The sequence below is a fragment of the Centropristis striata genome, chromosome 23 (assembly GCF_030273125.1).
Source record: "Centropristis striata isolate RG_2023a ecotype Rhode Island chromosome 23, C.striata_1.0, whole genome shotgun sequence".
Classification (NCBI taxonomy): Eukaryota; Metazoa; Chordata; class Actinopteri; order Perciformes; family Serranidae; genus Centropristis; species Centropristis striata.
This window is the reverse complement of record NC_081539.1, coordinates 20,270,146-20,288,592: the sequence shown is the minus strand read 5'-3', so window position 1 is coordinate 20,288,592 and position 18,447 is coordinate 20,270,146. Positions and strand designations below refer to the sequence as shown.

The 18,447-nt window shown below is 38.9% G+C and overlaps 1 protein-coding gene across 2 annotated transcripts in view; it reads left to right on the top strand.

Annotated features, from left to right (window-relative positions):
* The window catches only part of cntnap2a (contactin associated protein 2a), a 350,626-nt gene that overhangs the window by 173,778 nt on the left and 158,401 nt on the right, over nt 1-18,447 (top strand). Inside the window, exons 1-5 of one of the 2 annotated variants that reach the window (XM_059327333.1) lie at nt 163-271; nt 3,675-3,822; nt 15,160-15,212; nt 15,487-15,637; nt 16,500-16,684. In XM_059327333.1, the coding sequence (XP_059183316.1) occupies nt 15,496-15,637; nt 16,500-16,684 (327 nt within the window). In that variant the 5' untranslated portion in view covers nt 163-271; nt 3,675-3,822; nt 15,160-15,212; nt 15,487-15,495. Of the gene's footprint in view, nt 1-162; nt 272-3,674; nt 3,823-15,159; nt 15,213-15,486; nt 15,638-16,499; nt 16,685-18,447 lie in introns of those variants that run through there. The other variant, XM_059327332.1, reaches the window with a different exon arrangement.

The window sequence follows — 18,447 nt, the reverse complement described above, 5'->3', positions numbered from 1 at the left end:
ATTTTGACAGTCTTCTTGTAATTTCTGTGGTGGATTCTGTGCTCTTATTTTGAAAGCTGCATTTGTGAAGCGACAGGAAGTAATAGTAGCTTTTTGTGATTGAAACAACTTTAATTGTTAGCTAATGTTAGCTCGCGGCTAACGAACGGCACAATGCAACAGTGTGTTTGGACCGTTTGGACCTCTGACAGGACAGGTTGATAGTATTTAGATCGGCTCACGCACAGACGCAGAGAGAGAGAGAGGGGACGGGACTGATACCTTACAGACGGTAGGTGCTTGTTTTGAAGCGCAGTGGGAGGGCAGCTCGGTATATTCAGTGCGCGTGTGTGAATGCGTGCGCATGTCTCGGAGGAGGACTGAGAGGTGGGTCGGGGTTTTGACTGACTGACGGGTGACAGACACTGCTGAGCAGAGACACAACGCAAAATAACTTTATGTTATGAATAGTGTAGATATACTTTCAGTAGCTTGAAATGTGACGTTAGAGCAGCACAAGAGACTCTGGCGGGCCGCCAAGGTCTAGGTAATTAATAGGAAATCCTTACACCACTTTGTCAAGAAGTAGGGCATGTTGCCAATATCGTGATATGCATTTTTTTTTACCCATAAAAAAAATATACCGGTATTATCGTGAACGATACGATATGGCACACCCCTAGTTACAATACCTCAAACCTGATTATCTGTTGATACCGATACCATTCCAAAACCGTCGTCTAAAAAAACAAAGCTGCTTACAATACATTTGCATGAATGCACTTTGCTTAACCGGGCCATCTTAAAACCACCATGCGCCAACTGTGTAGCAAATATTATAATATTGTAGTCTGCTGAAGGAAGAAATAGATAGCCCACAGCATGACTCAGTGATGCAATACTGCTGCATCTTTTTATTTAAACTTTTTCATACACTTGCTTATCTGAATTACGTGTGACACATCTCTCTTTACAGCATATTGCTCAAGGTTTAGTTAAGAATCTTTAGTGATAGTTGAGGCTAATGGATCGTATTGGATTATTATTTTTTCTCCTGGTATGTGATCCAGTGATTTTGGCCAGCAAAGGACCAATACCTTTTCTTAAGTTTCGGGTTAATATTTTCAAAAGTTGACTTACACCAGTTGTCAGTCAATGGTATGTTTTTACAATGCATTTTCCTGCACCAGAGAAGAGATTCTCTCACAGAGCTTCCCCATTGAAAATATAGATGTACAAAAAAACTTTTATTAGTTTATTTGACTTTAGGTATGCAGGAAATAGTCAAAATCCCCTCAAAACCAAACTATCCCATATGCTCATGAGCAGGAATGTGATGATTAAAATAATTTGGAAACACTTTGAAAATTAGCGACGTAAAAACAAATTGTTCCCTTTCACTGAATGTGCCCTAGATCAACTCCAAATATTTTTAAGGCTGGTGACATACTGTGCATACAGTACTGTGAGTGTGTGAGTGAGCAGCACAGCAGCCCTTGAGCAAGTCGCTTAACCCAGACCACCAGGACCTGCGCACCTGCAGAGACTAGAAACTGCAGTTAAAGTATACTGAAGGGCTCCCCGATGAGTCATGTGGGGCTGTGTGAATTTAAAATAATTTTTAAAAAAGTGTGCGTGTTTGTGCGCTCAGTTAACCTTTCCTGGATAAATAAAGATTAAAAATGAAAGTGAGGGAAAGGCACAGAGCAAATAGAAGGAGTGTTCACCTTGTGTCCCCTCCCCCTCCACAGTGGAAGTTCAGTGGCTCTGAGCTTAATGTGAACTCTTGACCATCTCCTCCTTTGCAGATAGCATATCTTCAGGGGTATATACTGGGGTCACTGAGGAGCCAGCTCAAAGCAGACGGTCTAAGCAGAGCTTCCCCACACACTCATCCACTGACTTGCCCACTTTAAGTCTTATCTAGAATAACACATGGCTGTCTAGTGTCTTGCTCTCGTCTAGTTACCTGCTAGGCTTTTAATGAATCGTCCCCCAAATGGTCCGCACCAACTGTTCTGTGCGTATATGTGTGTAGAAGAAACGCATAGGGAAAAGGGTGGTGGTGTGTGTGTTTGTTTCAGAGAGGACAAGAAAGCACTGAAGTGAAGATAGTTCAGGGACTGGGGTGAGGTGGATTAGTGGGTGGTTAGAGGTTCCTCATGTGCTAGGTCAAGTGAAGGAAGAGACACTGAGTAAGGAGAGAGGAGGAAAGATGGAAGACAACAAGAAGACAGCAGTTAAAAGAAGGGATTGTGTTAAACAGTGCATTTTCTGGTGACTTTTTGGCTTCCTGTTGTGCTGTAAATCAGATCTTTCTTTTTTCTCTTTTCTGCTGTGTGATTTAAAATACATACATACATTTTCTTCAGTCAGCTACCCTCTGTAACAATATTTAACTGTGTCATTGCTATACTGAATAGGTCAGTGTCAAATTTATCACAGAAATTAAGACAAAGTCATGATGGAATCACAACAAAAATGTATCCCGTACAATTAGGCCTTATCTTTGCTGAAGGCTTTTACAATAGCCACAGTTACTTATTTTAGTTAACCACTGCTATTACATTTCTAAATAACTGAAAATTGCCAGATATAGCCTGATGCCCTCAAATCCATACTATTTTTTGTTGTTGTTTGGTGACTATGAGCTCTCTTTGGGTCATTGGTGAATGGCTGCCATGCTGTTGCTCCAATCACAGCAAAAACTCTTTCTGTTCATTTCTACCTGGTCTGGTGATAGAGGGAGTCTCAATGCTTTCTAATCAGAGAAGGAGTTTTGCAATGCATGGTAGGAGAGTTGAGTAGGTAGGAGAGACTGTTCAGTATTTGCATTAAATAGACAAGACCTCTACTTTATGAAGCTTGGACCAAGCTGTCACACTAGGTGATGTGGTCTGAAACAAGATCCAGCAGAGGCATTGCCTACCCTTCACCTCAAACATTATAAGTACAACGTTTTGGTGGATTGTTTAGATGGAGTAACAGAAAGTTTTTGAGCAGGCCACCATGTTGTTTCCTGTTTGAGACGGCAAGCAGAGAATCGGGCATCGTCCAACAAGCACAACCGTCCTCTCGGCCCTGGTGGACATGTGCTATTAAAGTTAACTTTGTTTTTAAAGATGCATGTAAGGAATGTGCAAATGTTTTGATGGGGGTTTTTTTGCACAAAAAATAAATGTTCCTGAGTCTCTTCTGTCTTATAAACTTTATAGTATATACATACTGTAGTTAAGTGAATAAATCAATTTTATTAGTAGACAATACGGTATGGTGTTTTTCAGAGGCTGCGATTTCAGATACTGCACTAACTGAATGTTTAGAAATAACTGCCAGTCTGACAAAGAACTGTAAACCTCATAAGTCACAAACCCGTGAATCTTTTGGGACACAGAAATCCGCCTAAATATGAGAAAATGTGAAAGGGGGTTTCTCACATCCACTTTGAGTTGAATACAATATGCAATTTCCTCTTCAAATCCCCTGTAGTTAGATTGTCTTATGGCGGGCATATTAGATATGTAGACTCATAATTATTTTGTATGTTTTGTGAGGGTGCACCTTTAGGGCAGGATGTGGTGAGTGGAACAAATACTCCTGCTCCGAGTCCCGGAGCTGCTTGTTTGACTGCAGGCTTGTGGCTTTGATGTATTTAATTTCATTGTATGCGTGTCTGTGTGTATTTGCATTCACAGGCCTTCTCTGGGAACTCCAACTCGGAGAGCTCAGTTCGCCATGAGCTGCAGCAGGGAATCGTGGCACGCTTCCTGCGGCTCGTCCCCCTAGACTGGAGCGAGGAGGGACGGATCGGTCTGCGCATAGAAGTCTACGGCTGCTCCTACTGTGAGTCGAGACAAACACAAACACGTCCAACTAGTCACTAAATATATTCTCTCAGAGGCTCAAGTAAGTATTTGTGCGTGATCATTTTAGTATAGTATTATTAACTTTGAGAATTATGGATCCATGGGGAGAGCCTAATGATGGTTTGTCAGATCCAATCATGTCACAATGGATTTTCGTTCATTAGGAGTTAATTCTGTTTAGGAATCAAACACAAACCCAGTGTGAAAAGCCTGGACACACACACACAAAAACCTTCATGTGCAGAAATATGCAGAGCACAGCTCCAGACTGAAAGACACATACAGATGCACACACTCTTACACACTCTCTCTCGCTTTCTAACAAATGTATCATCCAGGGAACTGACTCTCTAGCAGCCTCTTTGCTCTCATCCTATTAAAGGCTGCCAAATTGATTTTGATAACAATTTTCAATTAAGGCTCTGCATAAATTACTGTTATAAGTGACACACGTACATCTTTCATTCCAGAGATGCGATTACACTGTGTGTGTGTGTGTGTGTGTGTGTGTGTGTGTGTGTGTGTGTGTGAAGACAAGGGCATGTATCACATTCCAGTCAGTCCTCAACCCTTTGATTATATTTCCCTTGTTTCATTTCCTTCCCATGTTAAAAGAAAAGCAAGTCAGTAATGATAAGGATGACAAGATGTGGTACACACACAGAGAGATGCACACGCATATGCACAGAGCAATAAAACACAGAAATCCACCCCGCTCTAAGTTTATATCCATCACCTGTCCCCTCCAACAAAAACACTCCTGCACTCACAAACAACTTTGACAGGGAAATAATTCACTTCTAATACATGTGACTGCTTTTGTGCTTAGATAAAGTCAACTTGTTGCTGTTGCTGTTTATAACCAAAATAGCTTCAACCCTTATATTCTCTTAACAGTGTTGGTCTTATTGATCTTAATTTGGAGTATGAAAAAAAAGAATGCTCAATTTGAATTGGGAACGTCTGCCTTAATGTCACATTTTCTTAAAGGCACATTTTATTTTAAGCCACATTAACTCTATCGTGTTTTTCAGGTTCACCATGGAGATGCTATTATGCTTAGCTTTTCCGTGAATATAAATAAGCTAGAGGAATAATATTTTTAACAGATTTCCAAAAAAAACACCAGTATAAAAAGATAAACATGAGACCGATACATAAACACTAAGGCAGGTAGCATCAGGACAGGGCCTACTCACATAATTTTGTCATTTATGAGCATTATGTACTTTTCCAAATATTGTATAAAACATGATATTCAAGTAAGACACGATGAGATATATTTCTCCCCTATAGAGAAAGAAATGAAAAAACAATCAATAACCTACACAACAGTGAAGCTGGATGTCAAGCACCAGTGGGTTTGTGAGACGTAAACAAAATGTTGGCAGCTCTGAGGAACATATCAGAAACAGTCTATACTGTTTATTTAGTTGTATTTTCAGAAATGGTTAACATCTGACTTGAAAAGTGAGTAAACTTTGAGATTGATCGTCAGTCTGTTTATCACTAGCTTGCTAAATGTAAAAGTACGTACTTAGACTGAGTAAACACTTGATCTGTTGTAGATTTGTTTTTATTGATTTATTTTGCAGCTTCTCCACCAACATATCAGTGGTTTTCAAACATTGTGTCAAATATTACTGTGGTTTTACAAAGGTTTCTGAAATATCTACTGGCTGTAATTGTCACCTGAATGTATAGGAGGTTTGTGTATATAAAGTGTTGTCTCTTTAGATCCCTGTTCCCTTTGCTGCCCAAGCATTCATGATGCAATGCAAGTTTTATCGCTTTAAATGATATTGTACCTGCTGTCAAAGAACACAACAAGGTCAAAACTTGATTTTCAGAGGCCCATGTGTTTGCCGAATACATTAATCCCCCTTCAGCCAGCCATATACCACATAATAACAGATACATAAAATATGCACTCCACAATCCTCTTACATACACAACAGTCAAATTAGACGGAGGTTTAGCAGAATCTGGGCATGAAAAGATAATGAGTTTCACTTTTTCCTGCCTCAACAACAGCTACTGCTGACGTGACCTTAGCCAGCATCTGCTCCAGCGGAGCTGCTCGTGGGTCTGTAGGAGAATACTGTGATTATGGTAACTCCCAGATGTAAATTGGTTTCAGCTGTGTGAAATAAATCATGATGAAAAAGATCATGTGTGCTCTCGCTAGTTTTCCCTTCTTAGATTAAAATAATACGATTTTATTTAAATACATTTATGACCCTGGTGTCCTATTAGGAAACAGACAGATGGACAAACAGCACTTGGCAGACAGTTTTTGAGGTAAACAACAATACTATTGAAAGAGCATATCTGTTCTTTGGCCAAATAAGCAGAGAAAGATTCTGTGTTTCTGGCACAATGTTGTCCACCAAATGCTGGAAGATGAAACGGGTAATAAATACAAAGAACACACACAATCAGGTGAACAAATGCTTTCAACTCTGATATCACTGTAACCCAGAGACACACACACACACACACGCACACACACTCCCCCTGGTTGTGCGCGTCATCTTTCAGAGTTGACTGTCAGCTGTGTTTTGAAGCCCACAGTGCTTTCTCCTGATTATGCTGTCACTACTCCTTTCTCCAGCATTCAGTCAGAAAATGAGAACTTGTACATTTGTCTGTTCATCTATCCACCCTTCAGTCCTCAACTCTCAGCTTCTCTTAGAATCAACTTCTCCTAAATGTTTTCCTGCTTCCCAATCCAAAGATAAAAGAGAGAAGAAGTACAGTGTTGGGCGACGACAAAGAAAAGAGCATGAAAGAAAGCACAAAGGAGAATTAGTAGGAGGAGAAGGAGGCAGATAAATATAGATGTTATGTTCCCAGCATAATCACCAAATATGTTGGTTGTAGATGATAATTCTGGGTTTTGGAAATGTATGATAATTAAATGCAATACCATATTATGACTCATCTAGGGCTGTGCAATGAAAAGCTGCGTGTGTATGCGTCTGTGCCAGAGCTAGAGGCTATAAAGGAGTCGTGAGCCACCATGCTTTGGAATTTACATGCTCATTTCCATTTTGATTAACATAGGATCAACAGAAAATCAATTATTTCATAGATGAGTCAGGAAATAGTAGAGCTAGTATGTGAGAGAAAGGGAAGTCAACAGAAACAGAGTACAAATTTAATTTTCTATACAAACCAATCGCTCTCATGCGAGTAGATTTTCAAATGAAGGCACGCTTATCATATGTGACTTCAACCTGTGGCCCATTTATGCCAACAATACTTAAATCTGTTGTCAGGATGATGTATCACCAACATTGTCTGGCGAGTCTAAGATATGGACTTATGTAGATTTGTTTATTGTTTGTTGTTTATTTCTGGAGCTGGATTGAGTCCAAACATAAACAGCTAAATAAACATCAGTGTAGCCTTCAGGTTTTAGCTTTTTTTTTTCAACATGTACGTGGAAAAGGGGGACAAGCACTATTTCAGAACTGGGCTGAGACCAAGTTATTATGGATAAATCTATGCTTTTGAATGTCAAATGCATTGTAAGATTCTTTTACCAAAGCATGAAGAAATATCTAATTATTTTCTGTCCCAAAATCTACCAATTAAATGAAAAAGCATCCGAATCCTTTAGTATGAATAAAGCTAGGTCGTACTGTCAGTGACCTCCTTCTCTCCTCACAGCCATCTAATTGCATAATGACACAAGTTGCCATGGATACAGTTCAACATTCTAAAAACGTCAGGCCAGTTACAGTATATTCACCTTCAGTTTGCCCTGACATGATACACGTGGCACGTGGCATATGTTGATTTGGATAACAATCAGGCTTGTTTAGTAAACATGTAGAACAACTACGACACTTGATGTTTTGTCTTTTGAAATGGAGAATGATTATGAATACACAGTGTAATCCTTATTGTTATTTCAAAGATTTCAAGTGTAATACCTCACATAACTTATAATTTGTGCGTGAAGATTATAGTTAGTATGACAAAGGGAAATGCCACTGTTGGGCCTACGCAATGGGGCATCAAATATGTTGGGAATTAAGAATGGCTCTTTTATGAATCAATGATGACCTTGCACAGGGTGTCAAATATATTAATTAAAGGGCCTTATCATAAATGCTATCCCTCCCATAAGGATACCTAATATGTAGGGATGAACCTGAGCAACACTTGTGTGGATCTCACGGTTCAAAAGTGTGGTTAGATGGCTACAAGAATTATTAATAATTATCATAAATAATTATTAATTATAAGAAATTATATGACTTGATTTGCTCTAAGTCATAGCTCATTGGGGGCACCATCTGTAAGAACAGAAAAATATAGCCAATTCACCTAAATCAGTCTCATAAAGTTACTAAACTATCAATTTGGAACACTGATTATTGATTATGAATATAATTATAATCAAATTACCTTATTAATATTTAGTAATGGTTGAAGAAATCATGAATTCTTGTCACAGCAGAGACCAGCATATCGTTCATAATATAAATTAATTTTAAATAGACAGCATTTGTAATCAAAAGGTATTTATTCTAAAACAAGTAAAGCACATCTATAAAGTATAGAGAACTACATTACAAAGAGAGGGAATCATGTGTGTGTGTGTGTGTGTGTGAGGGGGGGCTGAAGGTCCTCACACAAAAGAAAATTCCAGCTGTGAAGCCAGGTGACTAGGCCTTGCCGAGTGGCAGTGTAAGCTGTTACAAACTGTATCTTGTTACAGTTCATTTAAAATATATTATGTGAAAATCAGTGTGTGAGCAGGTCAAAGGTTAGTATAGTTAGTTGCGTATAAGACTGACTGTCTGTATAAAGCAAGATTAACATACAACTTTGATTGTAACACGAATATCACATAATATACTTAAAACACACATATCAACCAAATCATTAATTACAGGTCAACTCATTTCTGCTAAAGTCCTTGCTGATTGCTTATCTAAGCCCAGTTACATTACTCACAAATCCAGTTGAAAAGGGGGGAAATCCTTTTTCAGTGGCGGGCCTGGAAAGAATGAAGTTGAGTTTAATAATTTGTCGTCTTGCAAATGAAGTTACTGATTGTTCTTGTTGTTGAGGTGGAGCTTTCTCTGGCAGTTGCAATGAACTTTGTGTTCATTAATGCAACTATGGTGCGCAGAGAAGGTCAGAGTTGCAGTTGTCTGGGATTCCTTGTGGAAAGGAGGCCTCAGGAGGAAGAAGGAGGAGGGGGGGCTGGTGGATCCAGGCCTCTGGGACACCTCCTGACAGGAGGTGTTGCTTCTCTGGGGACCGGTGGAGAAAAGAGAGAGAAGGGAGGGAGGACTGGCTCCCTTATAGCAGACCAGTGGACCACCTGCAGTGCCAAGGTGGTTTGACCAATGAGGTGACCTGGAAGGTGTCGTAAATGCCGAGCATTCTGGGACAGAAGTTCTTGAGAGGACACAAAATGGCGGTGATCTGCCATTTTGTGAGTTGACTCAGAAAAATGTTTAATTTAGTCCACAAATGTTACAGTTTTTTTCAATCACTAACAAGCGCTTATCCATACTTCAGATACTTTTTCTAAACTCTTAACACAGACTCACACCTACATAACACAATTGACCAAATGGATAATTTTCTTCTCAAAAACACATTTTGTTAAATATATACTAACTCTTCATTTCAAAATAGAACACATCTTTCTCTGCACGCACTAACTTTACCAAAACACTGGAAATCTGACTCAAAATGAAATTATTCTGTCAAAGAATAACACTTGTTTTCACTTCACAAGGTACATGCAGTCAATCAAAGTACACCAGGTTTCAAAATACTGGCTGTTGTTGACATTACAAAAAGTGCATAGACTTTTATGTTTCAGTTTTACAGGTATTTGCATGCAAAACATGCAATCCACTGTTTTTACACTAAACTTCTTGGTTGGGAACTGTATATCCACATGTAATGTTCACATTCAAAAGCATTCCAGTAGAAAGCAAATCAGTTTGTTTTTTCCTTTACTGTTTACAGTTTTTCTCAATTGCTAAAACAATAAGTCCTGTTGTGTCACTCACTCCCCGAATCAAACATCCTTTTGACAAAACCATAAACTACCATCATCTAGTAAAACACTATTTGCAGATCACAGTCATTCCTTTTGCAAAACTCTAAACAAAATTCTCCTGCAATAAGAATTCTGAGAAAAGGACAGGAGGATTCGAAAAATGTGTTTTAGGAATTGAGAAAAACTGTATTACACGAGGTACATTAGAAATACTGTTTACAATATGATAGAACAGAAAAAGTTTTACAGTATTGCTTACAGTGAACAAAATATCCATGAAACACACATGAGCATTCTGAACAAAAAAACAACAGCAAAAAGCCCAGATAAAAAGGGGGGGGAACTAAAAAAAAAAGCACAAAATTACTGTATCTAATCTCTGTGATCTTCAGGGTTAGGCCACATGTTTTCATCAACATCGCACCTGATATTGTTTTTTAACTGATATCATTGCAGAAGCAGAGGTTTTTATACTGTATCTAAGGTTTGGAATATTGTTTTTGCTATTGTGGGATGTTGTGTGTTAACATTCTTAAATGATACAAAAACAATCCATAATTTTGTTGCGAGGTATAGCTTGTCTGTTAAGGAAATGTGTTTGACTGCATATTGTGTGGAAACGACATGAAATGTGTGAATGGTATGGCTACAAAATACCATGCTGTGCTAATTGTGTGAAGAGTTTAGAAAAAGTATCTGAAGTATGGGTAAGCGCTTCTTAGCGACTGAAAAAAACTGTAAAGTCCACAAATGAACCCAAGATTCACCTGTGGTACAATCCCAACACCACAACATTGTTCTGATTGGTATCAAGTATTGAAAATTGATACAGGCATACTTTGTGCAAGTATCTAACAGTAGAAGTTTGACATTTGACAGTCAAAATCAGGATTTTTGAAGAATTAGAGGGGGGAAACACCATTGTTTTTATTGAATGTTTTTCATATTAGTTTTTTTTCTGCACTTGATATGAATGCATATCTTTGATATTCAACTTGTTATGAATTCCTATAGACCAAATATATATATATATATATATATTTATTTATATTTATATATATATATATATATATATATATATATATATATATATAGGTGACCATGACTTAACCGAGGTATTGTTGGAAGAGATAGGTCTTCAGCCTGGGGCAGAAGATGTACAGGCTGTCTGAGGTCCTGATGTCGGTAGGGAGCTCGTTCCACCATTTGGGTGCCAAGACAGAGAAAAGTCTGGAAGTGGTTTTGAGGCGAGTTGACCCACGCAGGGTGGGAGTCGCCAGCTGTTTGGCTGATGCAGAGTGGAGAGGAGGCGCAGGGGTGTAGGGTTTGACAAGGTCCTGGATGTAAGTAGGACCTGAACCATTAGCAGCGGAGTACGCCAGAGCTAGAGTCTTGAAGCGTATCTGCGCAGCCACCGGTAGCCAGTGAAGGGAGCAGAGGAGAGGTGTTGTGTGTGAAAATTTGGGAAGATTGGAGACCAATCGAGCAGCTGCATTCTGGATGAGTTGCAGAGGTCGGATGGCTTTGGTTGTGTTCCTTTCAGTTTCTGAGACACAGCCATTTTCTTCTTACTAAATGTAATCTTTGGGCACAAGAGACTACTTTTTTTCCCAGAAATATAATTTTCCCCCGTGTCAGTGTGGTTTCTCTGCAGGTCTTCCTGCTTCCTCCCACAGTCCAAACACATGCAGCTTAGGTGTAATTGGTGACTCTAAATTGTCCGTAGGTGTGAATGAGAGTGTGAATGGCGGTCTGTTTCTGTGCGTCTGCCCTGTGACAGCCTGGCAGCCTGTCCAGGGTGTACCCTGCCTCTCACTCGAAGTCAGCTGGGATCGGCTCCAGCTCCCCATGACCCAACCAAATGGTTAGGCTGATTTTGAAAATATCTTCACATTTGTTCTGAAGCAAGCCCAGTGAACACTTCGTTTAAAAACAATCAAAAATGGGTTATTAAACAGGTTTTTTTGGCATACCTTCAACAGCCATAAATCATTTTTTTTGTAGCACACACAGTCACTAAAATGACAGCAATGTACTGATTCAACTTCTAATTTTCAGAGCCTAATAAATTTTAACTGCCAGTATCATTTATTTGAAGATAAAATTGGCTTTAACATGCAGCTGTCTATATTGAACCACAATCTCGAACATCGTCTGTTGCTTCACATCTGTGGTGGAAAACCATCATCTGGGTCAGGGTCCAGAATGGCCTGGTCTCCTGGGTCAGGGTCTGAAAAACTCTGGCCATTTTGTGTGCAGGCCGCCACAGCTGTCCTGGCTCAAGACCAAGTAGTTGTCCCTTGTTACTCTGCATCGCAGTGGGTCAACCTCTTCCCCTCTTTCTCTCTCATTCTCTGCATCTCACTGTCGTCTGCAGGAGGTGGACAAGCCCTCCATTCTCCACAAAGTCTCCCTCCTGACACCAGCCGCTCAGCTGAGCCCCCAACCTTTTTCTGAGCAGCACACCTAGATCTGCAATATCTCATAAAACAATTGGAAAACTGTCACCTACCACCACTGTTTGCACCATAAACGTGACAGAAGAAGATGATGAGAGGGGCGGGGTGAGAGAGAAAGAGGGATAAAGAAAATAAAGTGATATAAGGAAGAGGGGAGAAAAAGAAATAAACATGGAGTAGAGAAGGGAGTAATGGAGAAAGATGAAAGTGGAAAGAGAGAGCAAGAACTAGTGTGAGAGCAATAGTGAAGTGTAAGCAGAGAAAGAGATGGAAAGATGTATTTCTACCCAGTGAGAGGCAGCATGGGATCATTTGCAGAGCGCTGAAGTTAGAACAAAGGAAACAGATGTAATTTCCTCTAACCCCCCTCTCCAGGTGTTTATCATGAAAGGACAGGCTTGGCATGGTGGTGTACGTGTGTGTGCTATATAAGTGAGAAAGCAAGAGAGGCGGTAAGATTCAGGGACAGCGTGACTACGCATGAGTGTCTGTAAATAAGATGATCCGATCTCTCCCGGCCTCTGTTATCCTGTCGTAGACTATACTCTTCTATACCTACTAGAAGAAATCACATCACACCCACACACACTCTCTGCTAACCACTTAAACAGTTGGGGTGATGATACTAAGATTGAAGAGAGCCTCAAGCACTGCACTTTATTTCTCCTTAGAAGTTCTTAAAATCTCCTCCACCGTATTGCCTGTCTCATTTCTGTCTCTTTCTGTATTTTTACATAAAAAAATATCCTGCTTGGATTTCATTTTAATTGTAAATGTCCTGTTAATAAAATATATTTTGTAACTTCTGTAGTTCAAATTGCTCTAACTGTAACTTCAGTAGGACTATAGACAGCTATATTGTAATTTGTAACAATACAGAATTTTAATACTGAAGATGAGTGTGTTTAACAGGCCTGTGGACACGGACACACACACACACACACACACACACACACACACACACACACACACACACACACACACACACACACACACACAGGTGTTTTCAATTTTGGCCCAGCTCAAGTTGAGCTGTGTCTCTGCCCAGCAGCTAATCAGCCAAATTAAGTGTAAACACCTGGTTGGTGTATCATAGTCATCTAGTTTTCATACTTTTTGCAGAGCCAATGTTTTATTATTTCACACATTCTTAGTTTAAGTTTAAACAGAAGTGCTCAAAGTTTTGATGACTGAGTGCCAATTTAGGAGCCACAATAGCAGTGAGGACAGCACAGGTTCAGAATATATGAACAATCAAACAGCAGAACAGCTTACTTTGCTTAGCAAGTTTGTGAGCTTTCCTGTAACAACTTCTCTACTTTTTCCAAGATTTGTTAAGATTGACAGTTTAGTAGATAAGACTTCTCAACCTTACCTTTCCTGTCTTTGCCCATAAACGTGTCATATAATTTGTGATTCATCTCATAATGGTGTGTAACATTAAAGTCTTTGAGCACCAAAATTCACCCATTTACAGTTAGGGAAGATTACTATAACTGCCACTCAAGGGCAAATGAAGTAAGAGTTGTTTTATTTTTCCTGACACCTCCTTTTCTCCTCTACCATACAGCACTCTTTTCACTGTGGCTTCTCCATGTTGTCCATCATATTTAGCTAATAGCACGACAGAGCACAATTCCTGCAACACTCGTGAGGTGCTACTGGCTGCCATTTAAGTAGCTTTCTATAAGTTGTCATCTTAACATGATAGACTTATTGGTGAGGTGAAGTGTGACGTAATAGTCAAGCAGTGTATTAAATGTAAATGTAAGCTATTGAAAGTGAAAGTGTTGCAATGCACCCTGGGTGAAACCTAATGCATCATGTAGAACATGCTGCTGAGGGCTGCAACTGGCCAGCAGACCACACAACTATGAGTTAAAGATATTTTCATCAACCCAATTATTTATTATCCCACAGAATATTACCGGACCCTTTTATACAAGAAGTGCAATGCAATAGAAAAGACATAGCAAATATCACTGCTCACTAACAGTGTTTTACACACCACTTAAAAGCACTGCTCCATACCTGTATCTGTTTTGTCTGTTTATGGTTAATATTAAAGCAATTAGGCATTTTTGCTTTTTTGCTACAGGCCCTTTTCACAGCAGACATTTTGACTCGTCATAATAGGAAAAGCACAGGTGTTACTAATAACATTAACGGTGGCTCTGTTCTATTCAATTATCCCAGTGAGCCATGACAGTATGATAGTGAGCCAAAGTGTATAATATCAGAACCTTGAAACAGAAGCTGCAAAATGGAATTCAGTCATCATTAATTTTATTATTTACACCTGTGCTTTTCACTCTGTGACATGTCAAAATGTCTTCTGTGAAAAAAGCCTACTGGGTACAATATCATTTGAAACAATAAAATCTCTATTGCAGCAATAGTAACCGGTAAAGATGACAAATGTAACATTTTAATGCACAAACCTCCTACGAATTCAGATGACAGCTACAGCCAGTAGATATTACATTTCCACAGGCCCTCATTTCTTATTAGTATATTAGCACACCTGACTACACTTTCTTGCATTATTGTTGCTATTTCAGGTGTATTGTTGATGTAACCCAGAAGCTGGAAATACATATTCTATACAGTTTTGTTCTGTGATTTAATTTTGTCAAATTTGTCAATGAAGGACCTTTCCCTATGTGCAACTGAAATGTACTTAACTTAACACTAATCACTAATCCTTTCAATCTTGCCTTCTCTCTGTCTTTGTCTTTTTCTTCCTGTCTCTTTATTTACCTCTTTATTATTTCTGTTTGTATCTATATTGTTTCTGTCTACTTTCTTTCTTCTTTAGGGGCGGGTGTCATCAACTTTGATGGACAGGGTGTAATATCATACCGTTTTAAGGTACTGGATTAATAAACTCAACATTCTATGTTAATTTGACTAAATTGTCCCATTAACAACCATTCTTTTACATAAAGGTTAAATCCTTTCTATATACTATACCTAAATACTGGACAGACCACTGAGAGATCTGTGAGGCTTTCCTTGTTTATAGAAAAGTTTAAGTAAACGTTGTTTTACATTTTTTTTTCTTCTACTTTTTCTTTAATTGAAAATCAGCCACATGGGGAGTCTAATAACCAATGTGGGGTCTGTGGTATTTACATTTGTGCAGGTGAAGAAGATGAAGATCATTAAGGATGTGATTGCACTGAGGTTCAAGACGTCAGAAAGCGAGGGTGTGATTCTCCATGGGGAGGGCCAACAGGGAGACTACATCACCCTGGAGCTTCGCAAGGCCAAGCTGCTGCTGCAGATAAACCTGGGTGGGCAACACACACATCAATTATTTAGATGAAGATCTTTATGTAGTTGTGTTGGTATGGGTTGATATGAAATGTTTTACATCCTGATAACACTGAAGCTTTTAAGGTTCCTTATGTGTTACATTTCATTTGTTAAAGTACAACTGAAGCAGTCTTGATATGTTTAAGGCCAAGCTACACCCAGTCCAGCTTTGACCCTGTGATTTAATAGGTACTCAGTGCAAGGCATGCTGCTAAGACTACACTGGTTGTGTTTACTTGACAGCACAGAAGAATAATACCATCATTATAGGCTTGACAATAATGCTAAACTTTTGTAATTTAAATTAATGCCCTGACTGTCAAGATAGCATTATCTTGGAGCCAAGATAAAGTGTCCAGGCACAGCTTTTTACCCTTTACACTGTAAACAACAGCCACAACAATCCATAAATGCGTGGAGCATCACTCACTGTCGACCAGCTGTGTTGCTGACAGAACTGGTGTAACCTTTAAGGACGCCTTACTGCAGCACAGAAGTAACAACTGCAGTGGTGCATTCTTGTACCCTGTGTTACAACTGATGACACTTTTGGCTGATAAAGAAATGTGTTATTCTTGGCAGGAAACAGTACCAAAATGAGTTGTAATTTAATGTGTGTGAAGGTGACTTAATTTATGAAACAAATCAGTTTGTGCTTTGTGCTGTGGGTTGAATTGAATCAACCTACAAAATATATATTTCATAGTTGTGAATAAGTATATGAAGCTGCCCAGGATATCTTCCAATACGTGACATATATTATTTAATTTTGATTAGTGAGAACATGCTGCTTCATTTCTGTTTTTTGTAACTTCTATGGTTATGACATGTCATTTACAGGCAGTAATCAGTATGGCTCTATCCTGGGTCATACCTCTGTGACTACTGGCAGCCTCTTGGATGACAATCACTGGCACTCAGTTGTCATTGAACGATACCGTCGTAATGTTAACTTCACCTTGGACAGACACACTCAGCACTTCAGGACCAATGGAGAGTTTGACCACCTTGATCTGGACTATGAGGTGAGCGGCAAAATATACTGAGTATTGAAACAGGAATATGAAGAACACAAACAGAGAACAGATGAAGGATTTAGTCTAACTCAAAAGCCTCATAACATACATAGTGGTACATTTACAAACCCAGGCACAGCTGTACAAAGTATGTAAACATGCTCTACATCTATTTCTTTATAGCACATATCAGCTTGATGTCATGCTAATAAAATATCCCATGGGTGCCAAATGATTCATGGGTGAGTTCAATTACAAAAAAGGAAGTGGCAGGCTATTGAAGAAGTGAATAGCTGAAATGTCAGCCGATTTATTCAGCTACCTCAGTTTTGCCTGAGTGATGCTTGTACGTGCGTGTCAGTCCAGAGCAGCTGCCTGATGTACAGGTGACTGTATAAGGAACACATATATGAATTGCTGCTCCCCTATGAGCCACAGCACAGTGTCAGATCCTCAGGCAGGGCCCTGCTGGCTGCTCCTAAGTCCTTGCTCAAACTCAAAAGGTGACCGGGGCTTTTGCAGTCAGCTCTCGAACTACCTGCCTGAGGGTCTGAGACCTGCAGAATATGTGACAAATTTTAAGTCACATCTCAATGTTTTTTAATGCAAACACATTATTTTATTTATCCTTTTAAATTTTGTGCACTACATATATTGTTTAGATTACTTTTTTTATTTTAATTAAATTTATTGTATTTTAATAGTCTGATTTAATGACATTACAGTCCTGAATTGTTTTGTTCCTGTTGAACCATGTAAGGCACTTTTCTATAGAAAGTGCATCACTTAAGTAGTATGCTAGACTAATAGGTAGATCCTGTATCACATTAAGGGCTCTGTCCTACAACTGCAAAGTCCGTGGTAGTCTATTTGGTAATTCCTTGGCTACAACTTAGGTTGTGTTTACTGATTAAGTGGAGCAATGAAAGATGGGGCAAATTTTGGCATGAAATTACATTTGCATTTCCACCTGTTCAGACAACTTCTTATTGCAAAAACAAGGCATTTATAGTGGCTTAGGCTGGCAGGTTCAAGCCCGCTGTCCTCTCCAAAACACAAAAAAAAAACTTTCATGGATGTTGTTTTTTAGGCCCTTTTAGTTTGCTGCACAGTGTGACTATTGCTGGCAAAACATACAACTGTTAATGTGATTAAGACGCAATCTGAAACGGGTACATTAATGTCTGAGTCCATTAATACCATCCATATTTTAGACACTGAGTTCATGAAATGAGGACATCCCCTGCTTATTTTATTTTAGCACAATCCAGAGTTTAACATCCTCAGGTGAGAATGGCTGTCATTTTTACTTGAATGCTTAATATAACACTAACAATATTATGGAAACTGGAGCAAATATTATGATATATTTGCACCAGTTTTCACACACAGACAGAGTGCATTATACAGTAGAGTTGGGAAAGCCTTGTTATTTAATTAATAGTATTAATAGTGTAGCAGTAAAAAATGGATGTAACATAGGTAATGTATTTGATGTATTTGAATTGCTTAGTGTTAAATATATTTTTAATGTTTTGTTATAACGTTAACTAATAAATAGTTGAAAATGAATACTAAAAACAGATTTAAACATTTAAAGAAAAAAAGGTTTTTGAATATGTAGAGTATTAATTTGCCTATAATTACTTTAATTATGTATCTACAACTATAACAGTGTATGTTAGCAGCTGTGGCACTGATATAAAACAGCTGCCTTGTCATTCTACCAATGACAGGTTGCTTGGGGCGATGTATATTTTAGTCACCCCTTT